The 24,778-nt window shown below is 44.6% G+C and overlaps 2 protein-coding genes across 3 annotated transcripts in view; both read right to left on the reverse strand.

The window, feature by feature from the left end:
• Positions 1-17,037, reverse strand: part of bcl9 (BCL9 transcription coactivator) — a 60,815-nt gene extending 43,778 nt beyond the window's left edge. For both annotated transcript variants that reach the window (XM_028979287.1, XM_028979284.1), the window contains exon 1: positions 16,741-17,037. The gene's annotated coding sequence lies outside the window, so the exon portion shown is untranslated. The remainder of the gene's footprint in view (positions 1-16,740) is intronic.
• Positions 17,038-21,865: 4,828 nt separating this feature from the next.
• Positions 21,866-23,570, reverse strand: LOC114789911 (cystatin-like). Its single transcript, XM_028979377.1, has 3 exons — positions 22,889-23,570; positions 22,711-22,821; positions 21,866-21,952 (listed from the first exon to the last, which is right to left on the reverse strand). The coding sequence occupies exons 1-3, from the start codon at positions 23,060-23,062 to the stop codon at positions 21,866-21,868; spliced, it is 372 nt and encodes a 123-aa protein (XP_028835210.1). The 5' UTR covers positions 23,063-23,570.
• Between the last annotated feature and the right edge of the window lie 1,208 nt (positions 23,571-24,778).

Here is a 24,778-nt window from a genome sequence, read left to right on the forward strand (position 1 = left end):
TGCCCACTGCTCACTTTGGGTTAAAAGCAGAGGAGACATTTTGTTGTGTGCACCATGTGCTGTGCTGCAGTGTATCACAATGACAATCACTTAACATTCACACTTGAGCTTTACAACTGCCAGTTTTTTAATGAAAATTATTATTTTAATTCTTTGATCTATTTTCAGGAAACTTTTCACACAAACCTTCACAGCATAGTTTTAGGGAAAATTATGTAAATAGCAGTCAGAATGCCACCCTGATGCTAGTGTGTTGTGCTAGGGTGTTGAGGTGGTCAAGCAGGAGAGATAAGGTTCTGGCAGAGGTGGCCTAGCTTTTAGCCCATCTTCCGGGGCGGGGTTAAATGCAGAGGCCACATTTCTCTGTGGTCACGGGGTGCTGTGGTGTGCCACATGTTACAATTAATCTCTTTCACCTTTACTCTAAGCCTTACCTTCTTTACAAGGTAAACATTAGGTGAGCGTTGGGTTGTCTGTCAGGACCCAATAAATGCTTGCAGACAGAGACTGGGGGAACCACACATTTATATATATTCTGGGTAAGCTGACATTGACATTTCTGTGTTGACAAAGCTGTCCTGTGTGTGGGTGTTGTTACTCTGTTACACTAAATATGAAATTTACACAGTTTATGACAAATCCTGTGTGCAGTGCCAATTAATAATTGGTTCAACATCCTGGGAATACTCATTTATGGATCCTAGGTCCATGATAATCCTTTCCAGTTGTTTGTAATGAGGCTTCCTGGTGTTAAGCGTTTCTCCTGTGAAGTTGAACAGGTTTCTTTTTGTTTTGCCTGGTCTGTATCTTTGCTGCAGGGAATCATATGAGGACAGCTGTGCTTTGCTCTATTTTAGCAGCTACAGTTCACAGATGCACCGATTCCCAGTCTGGAGCATTCGGAGCAACCTGTAACACTGTATCAGAATATAGCCTACTTCCCTCTTTTTGGATCATCCTCAAACGCAGCTTTGAAATGTGGAGGGGTGGGCGGTAAATGTGAGTTTAAGAGAAAAAGACACACACACACACACACACACACACACACACACACACAGGCAAAGCATCAGTTGAAGCAAAATAGGAGTGTGTTATTTGTGCACATTATATGCATGCCGAATCTCCCCCTCAGCCACTCTCTCTCTCTCTCTCTCTCTCCCTCTCTCTCTCTTCCAGAGCCTCTGAGCACACCCTCATGGCCTCTACACTCCCGCCGTTGCTATGGGAACAACAGGAGACAGGTTCACACGTCGTCCTCCTTCAGATTTCCTCTGGCTCAGAGTAAATTTATATTCATGCATGGAGGCATCAAAACACACACACACACACACACACACACAAACACTGACACTCCCTCTCCCCTCCCCCCCAGCACACACACTTATTCTCCTCATTCACGCAAACACAGCCACTCTCCATCATACACTGAAAACATATTGATTCTCTCCATTTTGTTGCATGGTGTAAGGAATGAGCTCTGTGACGTGTAACAGCGCATTAAACACACACTGACAGACAGGTACAGTAGGTGTAGGTTTCGCCGGCGTGTGACTCATTACAATCGCGGAGTCGTATTAATGGCTGAGTTCTTCTATCAGCAGTAATTGAATGTGATGATCCCCGCTCTCAGCGCTGGTGTTGATCTGCCGCTGCCGACTCACTTGTAGCCTGCTTCCCTCAGACCCATTTGCAGGGATAAGCATCAGCAGACGGATGGAGGAATTTCTGAATAGAGCGGGGAGAATGGATATGGTGAATAATATTTTGCGTTGCCTCTCTCGCTCAGGATGTCAGACTCTGAATACTAACCAGGAACGGGGCGCGAATTAATAACGGTGCATCACTGGGGTGAAAAATTAGGATGGACAGAGCGTGAGGAGCGGAGGAAGAGAAACGGGAGGGTTTGGAAGGGAACAAATGGGTCTGATTTGATTCAAACCTCAAGGTTTCAGTCACTCTGGGCTGTTTTGGTAACTCAGACGCCCTCCCCAGAAATCTGTCTGTGGACATTTATCAGTGCTTCAGCAATTTGCTTTAACTAAAATCCAGTGGTTGGACATTTTTTATACTAGTTGCCCATCGCACACACCTCCTCGGTGTTATCGGTCTGTGCGCTCTGCAGATCAGCAAGGTTAAGCTCTAGAGCTGTTTGCCTGATGTGAGTGTGAATTTCTCTCTCCCACTGTCACCATGATCCGAACCCAGAGTCACGGTGACCACGGCCCTGTCTGCTGTCAGCGCCAGGCAGGGGCTCAGGAGTCGGGGACGGCCACTGATCGCGGTGATCTTTAACGTGTGGGTGTGTGTGTAGCATGGAGCCCATCTGGGATGTGTCAGCAGGGTTGTCATGGAGACACTCCACACAGAGAGGTTCCCTCTGGACAACAGACACCCCCACAACCCCCTTGCGCACACACACACAGACACACCAGCGTCCCCACACCCACCCCTATGTCTGGACTGGCCACAGCCGTTGGGTTGGCCCCCCTGGGAACCTTGTCTTTGACTGAGCAGGACTCATGCAATGCAAATATGACACCTTTTTTTTTTTTTTTTAAACTGTGCCCCCCATACACAGCTGACCGTGTCGCCTCTGAGCAGTGGCCGACCGCCTGTGTGGTTTTGTGTCTCCAGTCGCATCCACATTTGAGAAAAAGACCAGTGTTTCCTGAGCTCGATTACACACTCATTGTCAGACGAGTGCAAGAGACTAATCATACCAAAAAACGCATTATGACTTAAATGCAATAAATATCGCATCCATGGGTGGCTACAAAATACAAAATGAAAACCAGCTGAAGCTGATGTCTCACACTTCATAATGAGACCAATCGAAACACTGCCAAGCACATTTTCTTAAACCACAGGCACAAAAGCTTTCAAGCTGCTGTTGTTTATTGCTTGTCCCTTTAATTTCTGGGTAATGCGAGGGGGGTGGGGTGGGGTCTGGTCTCGATTAGCAAAATCAACACACACGTGCACATTTCCTGCAGCCAGCCAATGCAAATCAATAGCAAAGAAGAGTCAGTCTCTATCCCTGATATATCTCACTAACATGATTACGGACACACACACACACACAAACACAGACTTAATTATAGCACAGAGAGCTGGAGGTCTTTTTTACACCAACTCCACCTGTGAATCCAAAAACATGTCTGTTTCCACAAAGGCAAGGTTCCGAAACCCGCGCTGTAGGCAGAGGAACTTCTACGTCTCAGTTCCGACTTAACTCATTGAACGCACGAGTGTATGTATGGAGGTGAGAGAGAAGAACGGAAAAGCGGTGCAGGGGTAGGGTGCTCAGTGAAACGATAATGTCATGGTCCTCCAAGCAGTGGATGCTGAAAAGACTTCAGGACAAATAATTTACCCTGCCTGCTTATTGTTGGAGCTGAAAAAGGAGTAGGTGGAGCAGGCAGAAGGCGAGTAGGCAGCAGCTCTCCCTCTCTCTCTCTCTCTCTCTCTCTCTCACACACACACCCACTTTCTTTCTCTTTTCCTCTCTGACCGTGCTGACAGTCCAATACTGCAGCAGTTCTTAGGGGTTTTTACCTACGGTGGAAGCGCTATTGATTTCACTGCCATCCAGTGCTGAGGAGCTTTCAAAAAACGCTTTGTCTTCCTTTATTTAGCCTGACTGCAGCGTGTATGTGTGTGTGTGTATGTCTCTGTGTGCTTCTTGTGGGTATGTGTTGAAGATGCAGGGATGTGAATGTTTTCATGTGCTTTATTTGTGCAATATGGGATCTAAATTCTATATGCGTGCAGAAGAAGAGTGCACACACATTTCTTAAGACTGTATCCAGTCTCTGTAAATTGTTGCCACTAATGATCTAAATTGTCAAAAATAGTTGCTAACATCTCTAATTGAACAAACAGAAGACAGCGACTCTTGTGAAAAGGTGCAAATTATCCATGAACAAGTTGGTGGAAGTCACCATGCTCATTTTTTTTCTGCTCGCCAAACAAAATGGGTTCAGTAATGACACTTTCTGTGCATCCTTCCAAAATTAACTCCACTTCACTGCAGCTACCATCTTCATGCATTTTAAATTTTTATGTAACGTGCTTTCCATGCCAGGTGAGCTTTTTGGGGGAAAATAACTTACTTTTGGGGGAAAATAACAGTTATTTACCAGTCCACTTACTTTTTAAGTAAACAATTAAGTGTTGTTTATTACATTTAAAAAGAACCAGGAAAATTACTTTCAATATGATTTTGTCCCAGCAGAACAGCCCCCCCATCATCTCTGTACATATAACATATTACAAATAAGTGTTAAAGTGGATTTTCTATCCAAAATTAGCTTTGTGTTATATGTAATTGCCTAGCCATTAAAAAATGTGTCAGTTATGTAATGTTGCTGTTTTGATGTCAATATGAAGACCTCAAGATAGATAGGAATTTTTAAAGTTACTTTATTAACTGTTTTTTTTTTTTATCTGACTGGTTATTAATTAGGCTTTGGGATGCAGCTATGGAAGAAACCAAAATCAAAATATTTTCTTTTTGCGTATCTATACTTGTTGCATTTAGGTGTCATGTCATTCCCATAATACCCACTTCACTTCACTCATACCCTGCACAAGATATATGTCTGTTTTAATGTGTGAGCCATTAGAAATATTTCTGTTTTTATACTGAGAAAATAGAGCAAAATTATATAAACTGATGAAAAAACACAATGACAGTATAACCATGAAAACACTTGTGTCCACTGAACAAAGGGACTGAGCAAAACCTGCTCCTCTTTCTAAAAATGTCACTAATGCATCCCTTTGCCACCCGCCTAGAGAGTAAGAAAACGTCACCACTTCATTGCTCTCAGTCAGCCTCCATTTCGATGGAAAGGCCTTTCAACATCATGTCAACCTGCAAGGGCATTATCTTTAAACCAGCCTTCAGCCGCTGTTCTCTGCCAATACAAATAGATGGGGAAAGATCACCCAAACACAACTGGGTCCTCTACTTTTCTCCTCTATTCACTGCTATCAATTTCTGGAGCTAAAATGGCCACTCCAAGGTGATTTAGCCCCAATGCGAGGCAGACTCATGTGGCCCAATGGGAGACGAGGACAAACATTTTACTCTGGTGATCAAAAGAGGATGGAGTGGGGACTCTTTCTGAACTCATGCAAAGACTGTCATTTATTGTGAAGGTGTTCATGAGGAAATTTGCGTTTTTAAAATCTTGAAACCAATTACATTAATAAGTAAATAGAAGTGGGAGAGATTTTGGGTGCCAAGTTGCTTAGATGGATGGATGGGTGGAAATTACACAAGAAACAAATAGCAGACAAAATGTGGCTCCACACAGGTGTGTTTTCTGAGTTAATTACACAATAAGTGTAAAAAACAGGTATGCAGCATTTAACACCACTGCAAACAACAAGGCTTGCTAAAGTGTGATGCCCCATCTGTCCTGTGCTACAGAATCTGTACAGAATGTGTAATTTTTCTGCTGGCTCGTAATGACCTCAGACCCTATTAGGACATGAGGACATGTTTTGTGGAGAGAAAGAGAGAGGTAAAGGGAGAGGCAGGGAGGCAGTGACATGTGCGTGTGTGTGTGTGTGTGTGTGTGTGTGTGCCCTGTAGTCTCTGAGGAGCCACCAACACACAGCTGCAGCTGCTGGTGTGATTTGCTAGACTGAGCATCACTACCATGCACCAGAAAACACACACACAAACACACACAGACACACATTCTGTACAATACAATGCCAACATTATGCAGCTGAGAGAGATCATGATATTCTCATGCACATGTGAATGTGTGAGAATCTAATTACACTGATGCACACACACACAGGTCAGTGACTGAAAATGTACTTCTCCCATCAGCAGTGAATGAGTCTAGGGCAGCTATACCATTTCCCTCCAGGGATTAATAAAAGCTCTTTTTTTTCGACTCTGATCAGTTTGCCATTTGAACTGAAAGAATATAATGCTGGTGTTCACACAGGAACCCAAAGTTCTAGTCAGTACCCTTTTTCTGCTGGTCCTGTGCCAGTTGATTTCAGCTGCACCAGAGCGAGAAGCCAGTTCAGTCTGGCTATTCCACAGCACCACATGAGCTCAATGGAGCTGGGCCGCCAAAGTAGCCTCAACTCAGATGAGCCCTGAGCATCAGGGGAGCAGGGGTAACACCACCTGCAGATCTAGTGGGCTGTGGGTTATAGATAGGAGAGAGCATTGGCTGGATAGGGGGGAAAGGGGGGTTGAACAAGGCCATAAACCAAACCTATATGGATGCTTTTTCAATCCCAATACTGAATGCTTATGCCAAAACCAAAAATGAAAACGTGAAAGTGATTATTTGTGTTATTATGATACAGTGCAGCAAAGCACACAGTGCACACAACGAAATGTGTCCTCTGCATTTAACCCATCACCCTTAGTGAGCAGTGGACAGCCATGAAAGGTGCCCAGTGAGCAGTGTGTGGGGACGGTACCTTGCTCAATGGGGCCTCAGTGGCACCTTAACGGGATTTGAACCCACAAGCTCCCAGTTACGAGTTCTCCCTTACCTGCTAGGCCATCACTGCCCTGGTACCAGGTACCAGTCTGATGCCAAACACATTCCTCACTGTTTGGAAAAGACTGGGATAATTCCAACTCATTGGACAAAACATAACATTGTAAAACAAAATAAAAGAAATAAGCACATATCTGTACAAATAATACAGTACTAATATTGATTGTTGTTGATGAGGGTGTTGGAACCGGCCATCAGTTCATTTGTAAATTCATTTTGTAAAATTTATTTTTAAAAATATATTGCAACTGAACTTCTTTACTGCCTGGTGGATTCTAAAAAATTCCAGAAATGAAAATCAATTTCATAGATCTAGCCAACTCTAATAAGAACACACCCAGTTTAGACCCACTTTTGTTTGCTAATGTTGATTAGCCCATAGTAGCCCATAGTAGCTAAAGTACTTAAAATGTTCATTTAAATGTAGATAGCGTGGATCCGTCTCCTCTTTTGTTAATCCTTCGATTTTGCTGCTCTCAACTTTCACATTCTTGGCCACTAGTTTGCGTGAGATGAAGAGAGAAGCTTCATCGGATTTGAATAGCTTGTTACCAACATGGATAAAGACTTAGTGCACTGCATGTTATTATCAGTAATGGCGTTGTAACGATGAAAACAATAATTGGTTAGATTACCCATTACTGAATTTTTTTTAGTAACGCCATTATTTCAGTCACTGGTAGTATGCAATATCACTGATTATCAAGGATATATAGTTAAGTGTGACACTGATGAATATTACAGCTATGGAGAACAGAACTAGGGTGGTAGTAGCCTAGTGGGTAACACACTCGCCTATGAACCAGAAGACCCGGGTTCGAATCCCACTTACTACCATTGTGTCCCTGAGCAAGACACTTAACCCTAAGAGGCTCCAGGGAGACTGTCCCTGTAACTACTGATTGTAAGTCGCTCTGGATAAGGGCGTCTGATAAATGCTGTAAATGTAAATGTAAAATGTAAAACTTATTGCATTGTTATGTTGATCCATGATCCATTTTGTTGGCACTAGTTCTTGCACTCATGATGAAAAGTCACGCCTGTGAAGGTCTTTTTCTGATCTAGCATGCACGTCAGCCTCACATTTGTTTCTGCTCTCTGAAACACCTTTGTCACTTTCCAGGTGTGATCCACTGGGACCATGCAGACCAGACGAACTACAAACTTAAAAAAAATTCAACCCCTATACTCTGAACATTCAGGTATCAGATCTGTGCATTCAATGTCTTAAAGTCCTGCCTGCAGACGTTAAATAACCATAAATAATGAACTGTTCAGCTCTAGTTATGTTAAATCTTATTCATTTATTACAAGCTAGAATGGACGGAACAAGAGAAGTTTTTGAAATCCTTCAGTTTATTATTTTAGGCCAGGTCTCATGGTGGGATTACGACAAGGACTGAACGACAAGGACTGGTGCAGCAGGTAGGGTAGACCAGGCCGGCAGCTGGTCCGTACAGCAAGCTGTGAGAGAGCCTTTTCAAACACTCTCAAAAGCCCGTGGCCTTCGTTATTTGTCCACGGATAATAGTGCTCGCTCTTTCGCTCTCTTTCTCGATCCCCTTTCACTAATTTTTTTTTTGCCTCACAGTTTCTCAAACACGTCGCCACAATTGTTGCCATGGGAGATACAGTGAAACTACACGCTGACACTTCAAATATTATCTACGTAATGGATGAAATGGCATGATTTATTGCAATACAAACACATTATACAAAAGTATTGCGTAAGCAAGGCTTTCATTCTTGGAACAAAGACTCCAATAAATGTTGAATGCACATTGGGATGTGTGTGTTTCAGCTGATTAAGGTGTGAATCTTTCCAAACAAGACGAGCATAAAATTATGAGATGCCTTGAGAGACATTGGTGTCACCTTCATTAGGCATTTTGGTACACTTCAGATTTAATTTATGCCAACAGGCACCTTAAACATTTGAGACCGTCTTTGATATTCAATTAGTTTGCAAAACGTCCTTCATCTTTTTAATCTTTTGAATCACATAGGTTTGGTTTATTTTTTGGTCAAAAGCAAATATGTGTTTAATTTCCCCTTAAATGTGCAGGAATTTGATGACCGGGTAAACACTCAGTTCATGGCAGCAAATGGCCTATTGCCTTGAACCTTGCAAAGAGCAAAGTGGACAGAACAAGGCTTTGTGCTGTATCTCTCAAGGTGGGTATTGACCATGTGGATCCTCCCGCCATGGGAGAGGTTTTGTGTGTTCAGGTTTGTGTAATGCGTTTCATGCACAAGCATACACACACATACACACACACACAAGACAGCCTCTACCTCTCATCCACAGGAGAGGCATCATTAGCATGCTTCCAGAAGCTTCCATGGACCAATAAACACCACCAGTGAAGCAAGACTGCTCTAAATTCATCATTTCATCATCACCCTCGCCCCCCCCCCCCCCCCTTCTCTCTCTCTCTCTGTCTCCCTCTCCCCTCCCCCAGTCTCTGTCTGTGGTTCAGCAGGCTCCCGGATGACTCACCTCCTCCTGTCACCAGAGCACCGGCCACCAAAACCATTCCCATTCACACGCTCATAAAATCACATATGTTCACTTGGACAACAAGCATGGATACAGATGCAACAGCGCACATCTCTTTCTCTTCACTAATGAAGCCGATGTGACAGGACGCAAAATTCTTTTTTATTCCCCCTCACGTTCCAAGCAAATGTCTCCTTCCACTACCCCTGTCTCTCTCACCGCTTTCCCCTTCAGAGTCAAATTTCTAAGATCTGAACCATATCAAATTCTCAGAGTTGCTTTGTGCACTAAAGGAAGAGAGAATGGAGAATGAAATCGCACTGGAATAGGAAACAGAGTGCATGGGTAGAGGCAGTAAATTATGGAAATAGATAAATAAATAATAATAAAAAAGACTGGATCATTTCCATGCGGCTGTGACTAATCAGGGGTTTTCTGGGAGCAAGTTGCTGTTGGTAACAGGAGCTGCTGCAAAAATAAAGAAATAAAACACACACATTTGGTGCATGGATAAAGCTCAGAGATGGCCATGAGCCATTGCTTCCTGAGCTTGCATGGAACAAAAATGCAAAAAGCATATAATGATTTCAAATCAGGGCTGTGCTGTTTGTGCCATTTTGGGATGTGTTTGTGGCCATTGTCTGACACCAGTGTTGTTGTAATGTTCTCTTTTTATGTTTTAAGAGACCAAAATTAACCATTGGATGTTAACAATCAGATTTCACCCAGAAAATACAAGGCACACACAAATCAGCTGTATTGGCTGGTGTGTATTTGGAAGTTTTTGTTTCCACCCTTGGCTTTAAGAAGCTGACTGCTTGTACACTTGGGTTTCTTGCTTAAGCAAAAGCTTCTGCATTCCAGGAACCGCACGCCGTTGTGGAAACCAGAAAAACACTGGCAGCTCGACTGATGGAGTGGGAGAGGTTCTGACACTGAGGAAAGCCCTGCTACACCTAAAGCAGGAGCCAAACAGAAGCCTCTATCTAAGGGAACCCTGGATTTACTGGATGAAAAAGTACCACAGTTGTTTGACCAGAGGACCTCATGGTACCTATCATTATTAATAGCAGTAGCATGTTTAAGCGCAAGGGTAGCAATAGCAGCAGACTATGCAAGACGATGCGAAACTAAAATAATTAAAAGAGGACTGTCAAAACATTTTTTTTTTATTTAGTTATAAATTTCATGTTTAATGTATGAAGACATTTTGTACATAAAGATGGAGATTTGTGTAGGGCCATTTGAGATGATGCATCTTTTGGTGCGCATATATGTCATGTTCAAACACGTCACCGATGCACTTTGTTTGTGTTCACGATGCACCGCCGTCTGGACGCATCTTTTTTCAGGCAGGAAAAAAGGAGACCAGATGAGAATGTTTAACACACACAGTTCAATGCCAGAGCATTCTTGGGTGAATAACCTGAATCGTGTCCAACTGAACTACTGAAATACTTCAGACTACTACAGGGTGATTTAAGTTTTAAAAATTACAAGATCATCTGCTCGCTGTCTGAGCCTTATTTTAAATCGATTGACAGCCCTAAAAAGAACTGTTAAACAACATTTTGACAAAACTATGCACCAATTTTAAGTACAAAAAAGTCCAAACTAGACAATGTATGGACCGTCCACATGGACAGTCCACTAAAGTGCTGGTTGGGAGAAGCACCAGTGAGAGGCTTGGATGACGGGTGTTGCTGATGGAGGGATGGGATTCAACCATCTGTATGCCTGCATGCATATATATAAAATACCTCTCTCAATCGAGATCTCTGACTCTGGAGCCTCTTGAGGAGACTAATACAGATGTTTGATTAACCGTTAATAAGAGGCCATGCATCTGTTGATTGCAACTGAGCGTAGAAGGTGAATCTCTCCCGTCCTGCCGACATTGACACTGATTACAAACCAACCACACAAACATGGAGGGACTGACGCCATGGCAACAGTCCTTCACTCTCTCCCTCTCTCGCCGTCTTTCTCTCTACACACCCGGCCGGTGATCCACTTAGAAGATAAGTCTCTCTGCCTCTCGCTCTCACACACAACTGGAGGCGTGATGCAGCACACATCATCAGCTGGTCAGATGGCTGCAGGTTAATCTGCACCAGCCTGTGGCAGGGGCATCTGCTCCTCTTTAGCACACACTGATCCTGGAGAGCTCAGCACGCTAAGCCAGGCTCTGCGCGCGACTCCATGACACTGATTTCTGTCCCATTTATTCATCTCGGAGGCTCCTTTCCTAGTCACAAAACACTGGGCAACGCATGCCTACATTTAGAGCAGATATCTGCTCCGTGAAGCCTCCAGAAAGCCCAGTCAAAGTGTGGTCACCACTGCCGAATTAATTGTTGACAACAAATCAACGTAGCCTGCATCAAATCCAACAGTTTCGCCGAGTGGTAATAACTTCTTATAACGTTATAATTAAATTCAAGAGGGTTGTGATTGCATTAGAAACGTTCCCAGCAAAATCCCATATTGTACGATTATGCAGGCCATCGTTGTTTTTTAGGTTCCTTCCTTAACTCAATGTAAACAACAGTGCCATTAATCTACAGCTGAAATTGTGAAGTGATGAATAGTGGTGCTGTTTTGGTAAATATCTTATAGGCCATTTTAAGCACAGTACTTAAATCATAAGCTGACATTATTTAACCTTTTAAGACCTTGGTGCTGTAAGCTGTGGCTCACTCAGGCAGGGTATGTGCATAATAGAATAAAAGTAACAGGGATATGGATTCAGAATTCGTTTTACATTTTGTCGCCAGTCACAATGCACAAGAGGAAGATTTCTGTCGCGGTGGCTTAATTGTTTCTGCCCAGCGCCAGATCAGTCTGGACTAGATGTGTGATCGCTCGCTGCCCTCTCAGTAGTGAAGCTGGGTTCCCGAGGCATTGATCTTGCTATCAATTATCGGATGCATGCTGGTTTTTATTTATTTATTAATTTGTGGGTGAAATTGCTTAGCTTTAGCAATGGCAGATTTTTCACCACTTTGGGCAGAAATCCATGTGTATTACCGGGCCAATCGATGGGAACGTCAGCACAGCGGTGCTGCTAAACCCATCAGAAATGGCGCATGTGTGTGTGATTTGAGTGCGTGTGAGGATATCTGTGTGTGTGCATTTGCTTGGTAAGTGTAAGTGTGTGAGTGTGTGTGTGTAGGTGTTGAAGTTGGCCCCCACTACATGGCCTCGTATTTCCTCTCCTCTCTCTCACTTGGCCTGCAGTCTGGCACTCGACTCTGCCAAAAATCGGCTGTGAGACAGGAGGGGAGGGAGTAGGAGTGTGTGTGTGTTTGTGTGTGTGTGGGTGGGTGTATAAGAGGTCTGTATGGATCCTGGGATAGACTTTGGGTGGCACTGTAACACACACAAGTGCTACCAAAGCTGTGAGATCTGGAGAGAACACGTTTTTTTTAATGGTGTGAGGAGGAGGGAGTGCATCTTGCCAAGTGGCTCTTGTAGCCGCTGCCACCGGGCACGGTGGCAACATGTGCCACAGGAAAGGACGCCAATGGTTTCCCCCAGCATCTGCCGAGTGAGAGGGATCCTGGGAACAGGACAGGTTTCGCTGGGCTGCGATGGGGTGTTGTCACCCTGACTCAGAGCTGATGTCAGTGCCACTTCGCCTGGCTGTCATTTACCTCCCACGTTTTGATGATCAGTTATTCAGAACTCTATAGGGGTACAGACAGTCGAATCCTGGGGACACTGGTCTAAAGTATACATGTCCTCCTTCCATCTATTGGTATTTTAAACCTTACTCACAGAACTTAATCACATTAGCAGAAGACCAGAGGAATCACAGGGGTTCCCAATCTTATTTTTGTGCCAGGGACTTTTCATTCCAACCGATGCTTAATTACATTCAGGTGATTGTTAGCAATCCAATTAGGTGTCTGGCAGATTGAAAGCACAGAAGGTTGGAAAGAAAACCTTCTGTTGGAGGGGGACCTCCAGGAAAGGGATTGGGAACCCCAGTTCCACACCACGGGATGTACAACATGAATCATGTGCTTCCATGTAGTCCAGGGTGTGTACTATGTCTTGCGATGGGTGTGAATTTTAACAGAGGGGTGTTGCGTGAAACCATCCACTGCAGGCTGTGAGTTTACTGTAAACAGCTGACCCCAAAAAAACTGACCCGGCCAAGCGGGTAAAAAATCAAGCCCCGAAATCTGAAGGTTGCCAGATCGAATCCCGCTCCGTCAAGGTGCCACTGAGCAAAGCACCGTCCCCACACACTGCTCCCCGGGCGCCTGTCTTGGCTGCCCACTGCTCACCAAGGGTGACGGTTAACAGCAGAGGACACGTTGTGTGCACCGTCTGCTGTGCTGCAGTGTTTCACAGTTACTTCACAAGTGTGAGAAGCGTCACACTAAAGCTTTTGACCAATATGTGCCTGGCAATACGACATCATGTGAACGGCATTGACAAAATCATGGACGTGATACAGAGAGGAATAACAGTCCACTGGCAGCTTTTGAACAAGGTGTATTACAAACACGGAAAATGGAGGAATGCCTTGCACTGCAATTGAGACTTTATTGACAGGAGTGGGTGTAAAATTGCACAGAACGAGGAAGTAGCTTCTGTGACAGCTGTCAGTCATCAATCACTATGGGTTCCTCCCATTTTAAAATCCACCTTCATGGTGACAAAAGTAATGACGCTCAAACAAAAAAAAGGTCTGGGTGTGTAACTGTCTTCTCTTATAGATACAGATAACGATCAAGCACTGCATATTTGATTTATCTGATAATTGAAGACAAAAAGCCCATGTGCCACATCAATAACATTGCTGCAAAAATTGTTGCATTGTGTGTCTGGGTTCTATTTAAAACCTCTTGAGGAAAAGATGAAGGTCAGAAATGTCCTAAAGACCAAATGAAGGTTCAGATGAAGCGCCTGTTTGCCAGAGTTTCTAGCCTGCTTGTTTGGTAGCAGGTTTAAAGAACAGCCCCTGTGTCATGGAGACAGTTTGGCGTCATCATCCCTGCGCTGCTCCCCCTGAATGTGGCAGTGATGTGGCATTGTGTGTGTGTGTGTGTCATGCCGGTATCTGTGGCCTCCGCCTTGTCTCTCTCCTCAACATGAATACAAATGTGCAACATCACCCACCCTCACACCGTCCTTTCTTTCTCTGCTTCTCTCCCACCTTTTCTCCATATTTCTCTCTTTCTCTCTCTTTTCCTCCATTATCCTGACGGGCACCTATAAATCGCTTTTCTGCCAAGATGCAAATAATGCCAGATGTGAGCGAAAGAAACATCCTTACCTACTCAGAAAGTTATTAGTGTTGTGAATAGCACAAGATTAAGGAAAGAGTCTGAATTTGGAATCAGGGACGGTCATTTGAAGCAAGACGCAGGGTTTTTACTTCTTTTTGCTGTCAGATGAGAGGGATATGGAGAGGGAAGAGTGGACAAAATCTCGTCTGGAGATTTGCTTTCGGATCCTGGGAAGATAATGAAACAATTATGACTGCCCATTCTCATACATGGAACTAACTAAACTGTCATCCAAGCTAAATGCATTTTGTGTTTGCTGTGGGTTATTAACTGTTGCCGTAATGCAGGCATAATTTATGCATTGGATATTTGACAACTGTGAAGAATAAACCCATTTATTTTGGGTGAACACTCTCCAGAGGCACATCCCTCCCAATGATCGAACTCTCCCTTTTTTCAGATGGGTGGGGGTCTCTCATCTCTCCATTATTTACCTCCATCCCTCTCATTACACTCTTGCTGAATTTTTATCCCTCTTTCAAAAACCACAAGTTCAAGAATAATCTCAATAGGGGGAGATGGTCCTGCACTCCCTTTATAAGAACTACATAATGGATCCCAGCTCCAAGGAGTCTCTGTTGGCAGGTTGATTTCAAACTTTTCAGGGCTGTGCTTTGGTGTAATATTATTTCGCGTTATATGCAACAAATACATGCATGTAAATGCATACAGCAATATACCCAAAATACAGACTTGCATCTGTATAAAAGGCAAAGTTTTCTTCATACTGCCACTGTATTTTTTCAAATGAGTGCATATTACAGACCCCTACTCTATATTTTGCCCACTAAATGAATATCCCCACAGACCTCCACCTCGTTGGTTTTAACAACTTTAGATGTACTACGGGACGCTTGGTCTCTGGGAAAAATACCCTAAAAATTACACACACAAAAAGTCACATCACCCACTGTATCACATTTTGTTGAAAACACAGCACACACCGCATCCTTTAAAACACTCCTGAAGTTGCATGTTCAGCGATCGGCCAACATCTTTCAAAATGGAAAATTGTGCTCGTCGAGCTATTAATCAAGCCTGCCACCTCATGCCCTTGTTCTCCTTCACCCACCTACTGATCCCTGGACACACCCCGACCTCGACCAATCTCACCGGCACTGCATGGTCAGCTCGCCCCAGATTCTTATCCAGCGCCTCGCTGACTGGCATGTGTGCACCCTGTTCTTACACCGTTTCGTCATGTGTAGCATTTACAGCATTTATCAGACGCCCTTTTCCAGAGCGACTTACAATCAGTAGTCACAGTAAGTGGGATTTGAACCCGGGTCTTCTGGTTCATGGGCGAGTGTGTTACCCACTAGGCTACTACCACCCTGTTAATATGTTAATAAAGCTTCCTGCTTCTTTTGTTTATCTCCTGATCCCGAGATTGTACAAAGAATTGTAATAGAATTGTAACAAAATTGTGAAAAAAGTTGCCTTCAAGGCTATTTTTTTGCTTTCTAGTCTGCTTCTTCTTGGAAGTTCACCGCTCGCCGAAGTACTGAAGAGCTCCAGATCCTCGCCTTAAAACCACGACGAATTTCGCAGCTGAAAGTGTGGCTGCCGTAGAAAACAATCAGGGTGGAATCGGAACAAAGCGAATCCAGGACACGGAGGAGGTGACACCGCCGCTCGAAATGAGCGAACCTACGTGGACGTGGACGATCAGACGGGTTTCCGTGGATTCAACGAGCGCTGCTGCGCCGTGGGCAACGGAATGAAATTTGTCTTCCTGAAAGTCTTTAATAACCTGGCCGTGAAGCTGTCGGTCGCACGTATAGGTCACGTCCGCTGCGCGGCCACATTTTGTCCCCGGGAAGAGCTTGTTGTCCCCCCTCGCACAGACAGAAGCCCCCCGAGGCACGATAGGTCCACCATGCGCCCCCCGCCCCCAACCGGGGCTCCAATCACAGCCGAAACCAGCCCCGCCGTTGTGAGCGGCGAAGAATGGCCCCGCTCGGCTCTCCCGGTCCCTCGCGGGGCTGAACGTCTGTTAAACAACCCCCCCGCCTCACCGGGACCCCCCGACGCCGGAGGCGGGCGGGCTCTCCGGTGACACATTCCGAAACATTTTACACCCAGCGCCGGTTCCGGCCCGTTCCGAACCCCTCACGCACACGCAGACGTGCGTTCTCGCCGGGCAGGAATGCGCCAGCTGAGCGGCGACCCAGCGCAGGGCGGCCAAGAATAACCCCGCACCGAACGGCCAGCTTCATCCTCCAGCAAAGCCCCCTGTCACACACACACACACACACTTTAACACACACTCACACACACACACACGGCTTCTTGCTCAGCCGGCGCCCCGTCCAAAAAAAAAACAAACAGAATAGAAAAGAATGAAGAGCAAGAACAAAAAAAAAAGGAAGAATAGGTCAAAATATTTACCCACCTCTCCCAGGCCGGACTGCTGTGGCTCTCTTCTCTCTCTCTCCCTGTCCTTCTTCTCCTCTCACACTCAGACACAAAACATCTACGGGGTCGTTTTGGTTTTCATCATTTTCTCCCTCTGTTATTTCTCTTTGGGGGCTTTTTATCCCCCTCCCCTTTGTCCTCGCTGGACGGGAGGAAAAAAAAGTGCACACATCCACACAAAGACCCCTTCGTCCCCGCGATCCCTGGTCCCCTTTAGCATCTAGACACTAGGACAACATCAAAGCAACTTGGGGGGAACACTCCAGGGCCCCATTGTCTCCGGTCTGATCTGTTTTTCTTGCGGCTCCCCCCTCCCGGCTCGGCCGCACTTGGTACGGTCCGGGCATTCACGCCAAGTAGCTTTCACACATGGAGGGGTGGCGCGTCTCAACTGCAACTGCTGACAAGTCACAAACAAGGCAGCTGAACCCCCCCAAATACACACACACACGCACACTTTCACTCTTCTCTGTCTCACACCCGTCAAACCATCTCTTCCACCCACTCGAAAACCTTCTACCGCCATTCAGTTTTCCCTTCCTCCTCCTCCTCGCTCCTGCTCCGCCACCCTCCCTCCATCCCACTCTCCGAGAGTAGGCTCGAAACTCTGAAGTGCCACCACACACACACACACACACACACACACACGCCGGGGATGCGTACGGGTCGCGTCTTACTCTCTCACACCGGAAAGGAATACTGAGAAATAGGGGAGCCCCCGGGGGGGGCACGGTTGGGGTGACTTTGTCCCATCAAGGTTCCGAGAAGGATGGAGGAAAGAAAGAGAAGGGGGGCGCATGGGGCTGTAAAGGAGAGAAAGAGGAGGGGGAGGTGTTGCTTTAGGAACAATGAACCTCAAACTGCATGATAAAAGTTGGGTTGTCTGTCTGGAAAAAGATTTTTTTTTTTAAAACTTCTGAAATGCCCGAGTTGAAGTTCGGGGAACTTGTCCACTGTGGCCGACATCAGACAGAAACGGGAACCCTGAGGTGACACGGTGACACAGTGCAGGTCTTGCGGCCTTCCGCGTCGCGTCACCCCCCAAAAGCAGCCGTGAAAAGCCGCTCGTCCTGCGCACACGAGGCGTGGGGAGGCCGGCCCCGCTGGTTGCGTGGGGGCGGGCAGACGGTCCGCTAAAGAGGAGGCATCTCGCCACCCTCCCCCCGTGCTCGCGGAGGGCAGGAGTGTGGACGGGACGGGACGGGACGGGACGGGACGGGACGGGACGGGCGACGAGTCGAGGGATCGATCCCGGCCGCATGGCCGCGGCGTTTAAAGCTGCTTTACGCCACGTTCTGCTCAGATCTGACTTTCTCCTTTTATACTATCGCCATTAGTAGATATGATATCGTTTTGAGTAGACCGTTTCCAGCGGTTTTGTGGGTGTATAGATGTAATTAAATCGGATGTTGGGAGCCGCTATAAAAAAAAAAAAACAGGGCGCTTGAGGCATGTTGGCTAATGTCGCAAAAATAATGTCTGCGGGATTTAAAGGAATGAAAAGGACTGCTGGCTAGTTGTCCCTGCTTTGGAGAGAAGAAACTAACTGTAATACTATCTATAAATGCACAGCAGTATTTGCACTATTTTTTACTTTTTTGCACATTTATTATTCATTTCACTAGTTTAGTGCTGTCTGTCTGGTTGTCTACATGTTTTTTGTTAAATGCTTATCTTGTACTGCCTGTGTCCCCTGTTTGCACTTTATGTAGCTCAGTTTGTCTGTGTCACACACACGCACGTTATGTCAGTATGCAACTTTGGCTAATTGTTCAAATGTTACATGTAGCACCAGGTTCCAGAGAAACGCTGTTTCGTTTCATGTAATGTCTAACATGTATATCGCTGAAATGACATTACAAAGCTCATTACAAATGACAAAGCTCAACTCCAAGTGGCCTACATCCATGTTTTGCTTGAGTGTCATTATTTCCCACACCCAGAATATTTAGTTTTTATAAACTTCAGTTTAAAACCATCTATCCAATACCTCATTCTGGATTCTTCTTGCATTAACTGTATCAGAAATCAGGACTTGTGTATATTTAAATCATATATATAGGATTTATACAGTGCAGACCAAAAGTTTGGACACACCTTCTCATTCAATGTGTTTTCTTTATTTTCATGGCCATTTACTTTGGTAGATTCTCACTGAAGGTATCAAAACTATGAATGAACACGTGTGGAGTTATGTACTTAACAAATAACTGAAAACATGTAGTTTCTTCAAAATAGCCACCCTTTGCTCTGATTACTGCTTTGCACACTCTTGGCATTCTCTCGAGGAGCTTCAAGAGGTCGTCACCTGAAATGGTTTTCCAACAGTCTCGAGTTCCCAGAGGTGTTTAGCACTTTTTGGCCCCTTTGCCTTCACTCTGCGGTCCAGCTCACCCCAAACCATCTCGATTGGGTTCAGGTCCGGTGATTGTGGAGGCCAGGTCTCAAAACAAAATGAGTTACATTCCTTTTATTTTATATATTTTTGTTACATATGTCCATCCATAGAGCAGACGTCTCCTTCCTGAGGTGTAGTAAGGAGTTAAACTGGGCCTATGTGAATGTCATCATGCCAGAAGCATCTGCAGAATGCTTGGGACCCCGGCTCTCCATGGCCTCCTATTGTTTTTGGAGCCAGGAACAGCGCCGATATGTTCATTTACGGGCCAGCCCTTCTGCAGAAGGAACCTGATCCATGTTTTCACTTAAACCCTCATACTCGGTACAGAAATGTGGATGACCCTGGTGCTGAGATTAGTAGTGAGCGGCTGTTATGTCATCCAGCTCCCTCCTGAATGGTTTGATAATGCATTTTCTGTAAGCAAGGACACCACATACACCACCGGGGCAGTGGTGGCCTAGCGGTTAAGGAAGCGGCCCCGTAATCAGAAGGTTGCCGGTTCGAATCCCGATCCGCCAAGGTACCACTGAGGTGCCACTGAGCAAAGCACCGTCCCCACACACTGCTCCCCGGGCGCCGGTCATGGCTGCCCACTGCTCACTCAGGGTGATGGGTTAAATGCAGAGGACAAATTTCACTGTGTGCACCGTGTGCTGTGCTGCTGTGTATCACATGTGACAATCACTTCACTTAACCACCGAGGTCAGGGCTTGGAGTCATACCCATGTTCTGAGTGTCTGAGATATGTGATTAAATGTAGGATATGCCAGACAAAGCAGTTCTCCATTGTTACTCTTGAGGCATTTTATTCAGTACATATATAAATTCCTTAAAGATATTTGAGCATTTTATCTTAATTTTACATTATATTAAGTTCTTCTGAGGGGACAAGGTTTAAATGATTCACCACAGTGGAGTGTGCCTGAAGAACAATAAGTAATTTTCTTATTCTGGATGCAGTCATCAACAGCATATGCCAGCTATCAAGTCTTTATCAGATCATTTTTGCATCTTGAGGGTCCCACCAAAGCAGTTACTCTTCTCTTGCTTTGTCTTTATCTCCATCTCAGCTTCTCAGGACTGGTAATATTACCAACAACGACACAAATAGAGTTGAAACTGGCAGGGAGGCAAAAAAGAATCCCCTTTGTGTCCCTGTTGGAGCTTTGTGGAGCCGCTACCATGGAACTCAATCATGTTCTCACTGCCCAGTAAGCCTGACACTCATCAGGTCACACACAGTCAGCTAGAAGGACTGGCAGGTACTATGCAGGATTCTAAACATCGTTCTGCTTTGTGCAAGCATTCCCTAACTAGACAACCTTGAAAATGACTGGCACACATTGCATTTTCAGTTGAAACACTGGTTGAATTGTAGCTTGGACCCTTTAGGTTCCCAAATATTTGGCTGTGTAAACTAAGGATGCCTGGGTCTGGGATCATATGTAGATTTCCTGACCACAGAACCATCCTAATGAGTCTAAATGTCTAAATGTAAATCATTCCACCAACACCTGAAATACCGATCCATGTGAGACGTTTTGGGTTTGTTGCCATCTACTGGCAATAGAGAATATCCACTTTTTAATCAAGTCATAAGCCTCATTTTGCTGTGCTTTCTCTGGGAAGGGACTCTTTGAGTTTGTCACAGCAGCAAAGTGGCTACGGCTGGACTGTCTGTGTGTACAGCCTCCTAGTGTTTGTATAGATTTTCTCCAGGGGCTGTGGGTTCTTCCCCATGTGTAAATTCATATGTGGTTCTCTGATGACCCCAGATTTGCCCTGATGTGTTTGTGTGCTCATCTACAAGAGACTGGACCCTTATGCGATCTTATTGTGCTATAGCTCAGGATAAAGGTTTTGTACAGAACCATGACAGAACTATTTTACATTGCTTTCTTGGTACACCTAATGCATAAACAAATACTAAGAATTAATACTTGTTGTTTTGTCCTTATATTAAATAAAACAGTCAGGAAACTGGCTATAAGCAAGTTGTCCCATGACACCTTAGATTTTAAGGTAGAAACATTCCAGACCATAGCTATTTATAACATTTATGTTCAGCACCCTTACTCCAACCCCCCATTACAAAGTGGTTTCAAATGCACTGGACACTTGGTGGAACTCTATTCCGTATTAACACTCACATCACGACCAATGAGTGATGCAGCTGGAATAACAAACTGGAATTACTGGATCAGACTCAAAATGCCCAAGAGCTAAGTAAACGATATTTGTGAGGTCACAGATGAAATATTTATGAATGCAAATGTGTTAATGTATCCCTCTGTGAGTAGACAGTCTCTGGTTTGACTTACAGAATTATCTGAAGGAAGAATCATGTTTGGAATGACGAATTATTAAACCGTGAGCAGAATATTTCCATCCATAAATGAATCAAAATTGTTGTGTGTTGCGATATGTTATGTGCAAATGTTGCATGTACAAATATTGTTATCTTTTGTCTATAATTCCAGGACTGCACTGTGACCTGGAGAACTTTGATCTAATCTAAAATTCGTGGCACGCCAATTAAATCAAAGCTCGTTTTAATATCAGACAGTCTGCCTGGAGGGAGGACCAACTTGTGAATATACCGGTTCACAGACAAAACCACCAAAGAAGACATCAATTTAGTTTATATGTCTTTAATTGTACAATATCCTTGAGGGCATAGAATTTATGATAAGCAGGAAGGCTAGACCTGATGGATGCAGGAGCTCTTTATCAGAACCCTTTGCTTTTTCCAGGGAGCACTGAGAACCACAAAGTGACAGCGGAACACCTGAAAAAAAGAGACAAGTGATGCACAGTTAATGGTTACACTCACACAAGGGATGAGGACAGTTTTTCTCTGGGTATTTGATTCCATATTTTAACTAATAATTTGTATCAACAAATGAATGTGGGTTTTGTCTTTATTTGTCATCTCCCTTTGGCTGCTATCATTTGGGGGAGCCACAGTGGTCCGGTTGTCTGCACAATGTATTTGGTGAAAGTTTAATGCCGGATGGCCTTCCTGACGCAACCTCTCCATTTACCCGGGCTTAGGACCGGCACAAAAAATTCCACTGTGATGTACATTCCCAGTGGCTGGGTTGAATTCTGTCTTCATTATTTATTTTCTGTTATTCAAGCTATTCATCCTTAATTCTCCTGGAATTACGCTAACTGTGTTAGAATTTGCTCTTCAGTTAATTTATTGTCCAGACAGCCTTTAGCTGAAGATTCAGGTGAACTGAAAAGCAAGAAACAAGTTTAGTTTCAGTAACTCATAGGCAATTACTTATTAAGTCTTCACACTTGAAGATAAAACTATCTTCACTTCATTTATTTGTATCTAAATGTGTATATCTGTAGTTGGATACCTTGTAAAATGTACAATCCAGACACAATCTGCTCTGATCTTAACTGTGAAACAAAGTATGTTTGGACCCTCCAGCATTATAATAATGAACAATACATTAGTCAAGATGCAGGAGACACCTGTTTCTAGACATCTGCTGCTTTATTAATGAAAGAATATAGAACATATATCGGTACCTGCACGTCAGATGTGTTCTCCACAGGGCAAGAACCCTCAACCTGTGCCTCCCCACTCTTCATACATTTCATCACCTCTACGTCCATGTCATACTGGCCCGCACCAATATTCTGTGTAGAACATGCTGGTGTTAGTGACCTCTTCCACTAGGTATTATTAAAGGACCAAAGGTCTTACCTGCTTCTTGAGAGAGTGGAACTTGGTGATCTGGTACAGGTGGCTACTATCATTGAAAGATTCAAGAGCGAAAGATGCACAGGCCTGAACCTCAGGGTCTGATTGGTCCACATCTTCTTCTACAATCCTTGTTGCCGCTGCCATGACCAGTAGTGAAAGAACTGTTCGCTCCATGCATTTTAGCTTCTTAACAGTGTAGTAGTAGAAAGCTGCTCTGCTGAGATAATACACACACCTTTCATTTACTTATTTAAACATTCTGTTTGTTCTGCCTGTTGATTAATGCTGTACTTTTCCATCATATCAAGCTTGTTCAAATGTGTGAAAGTACAAAGTTCAGACTCTTTTGAGGTGAACCACCTCCCTGTTTTTGAAAACACTGCTCAGCCATATGTGAATACATGGGTGTTAAAACCCAGTCTGGTGCTAATTTACTCCAGTTTAAACAGAACTGCCCAGTCCATTGAGAAAATGCATTAACTCTAGATTTTGAACACTGAAAATGAACTGGCTCCATTGAGTACAGCAACATATTTGTCCACATTATAATGTTGGCTGCGAAGCACAGTGCCATGGTCACACTTCCAAGGTCATGGCTTGAATCTGGGATTTGGCCTTGTGTGTGTGGGCATGGGGTTTTCATGCTCTCGCCATGCGTTCCTGCCAGGTTCTCAGATTTCCTGCCACCATCAAAACTATGCACACTAGATGGCAATGCACAGACTGGCAAATGTTTAGAGAGGCTGCAACCAACAGCGACAACACCATCAACTTGGAGGAGGACATCAGTTAACAGCTACATCAGCAAATGCACTGACGACGTTACAGTCTCCTAGTCCATCACAACAAGACCAAACCAGAAGCTGTGGATGACTGCAGAGGTACATGAGCTGCTCAAAGCTCGAGACTCCGCCATCAGGAAGGGTGACAAAGTGGCCCTAAGATCAGTGAAGACCAAACTGTCTCGAACATTTAGAGCAGCAAAGCGTGCACATGGGGTGGTGGCGATGGCATTGTCCGTGGAGCGGCGAATTGCAGTGGGTCCAGGGTGGAGGGCAGCAGGGTCTTCATATGTTTCATGACCAGCCTCTCGAAGCACTTCATCAAGATGGATGTAAGTGCAACGAGACAGTAGTCATTGAGACACGATACTGTAGACTTCTTCGGCACGGGCACTATGTTGGTGGCCTTGAGACACGTTGGAACAACGGCAGTGCTCAGTGAGATGTTGAAGATGTCTGTGAGAACATCTGCCAGCTGCTCTGCAAATTCTTTGAGCATCTTCCAGGAATGTTGTCTGGTCCAGCAGCCTTTCGTGAGTTAACTCTGCAAAGAGTTTTCCTCACATCCACCATAGTTAGACACAGCACCTGATCACTGGAAGGAGGTTTGGATTTCCTCACAATCACGTTGTTCTGTGTGGCGAATCATACATAGAAGTCATTCAGCGCATCTGGTAGGGAGGGGTCACTGTGACAGGTAGAGGTTGTAGTCCTGTAGTTTACCACATGCTGCATCAGGAAACCACCAGCAGACTCTACACACCCCTCACATGCACTCTTCACCCTGCTACCATCCAGAAAAAGGTAGCACTTTTAACTGTGGACTGACACACACACACACACACACACACACACACACACACTACCTCTGTTATATTGTCTAATTATCTATCTGTAATATCATCTGTTCATGCACCATTCCATTTTGCATGTCAGTATTTGCACTATTTTACTTTGCACATTTATTATTCATTTCACCTGTTTACTACATGTTTTTTGTTAAATGTCACTCTTGCACTCCCTGTGTCCCCTGGTTGCACTTAACGTAGCCCAGTTTGTCTGTGTCGCAGACGTGCCATTTATGTCAGTATTTAACTTTGTCTAATCA

The sequence above is a fragment of the Denticeps clupeoides genome, chromosome 5 (genome assembly GCF_900700375.1).
Source record: "Denticeps clupeoides chromosome 5, fDenClu1.1, whole genome shotgun sequence".
Classification (NCBI taxonomy): Eukaryota; Metazoa; Chordata; class Actinopteri; order Clupeiformes; family Denticipitidae; genus Denticeps; species Denticeps clupeoides.

Bases quoted from the DNA above. Each gene is read 5' to 3' on its own strand.
- LOC114789911 (XM_028979377.1), bottom strand. From the start codon at position 23,062: ATGGAGCGAACAGTTCTTTCACTACTGGTCATGGCAGCGGCAACAAGG. The intron at 22,822-22,888 runs GTAAGACCTTTG...TGTTCTACACAG, and splicing joins TCCACTCTCTCAAGAAGCAG to AATATTGGTGCGGGCCAGTA. The intron at 21,953-22,710 runs GTACCGATATAT...TCTTTTTTTCAG, and splicing joins AGAACACATCTGACGTGCAG to GTGTTCCGCTGTCACTTTGT.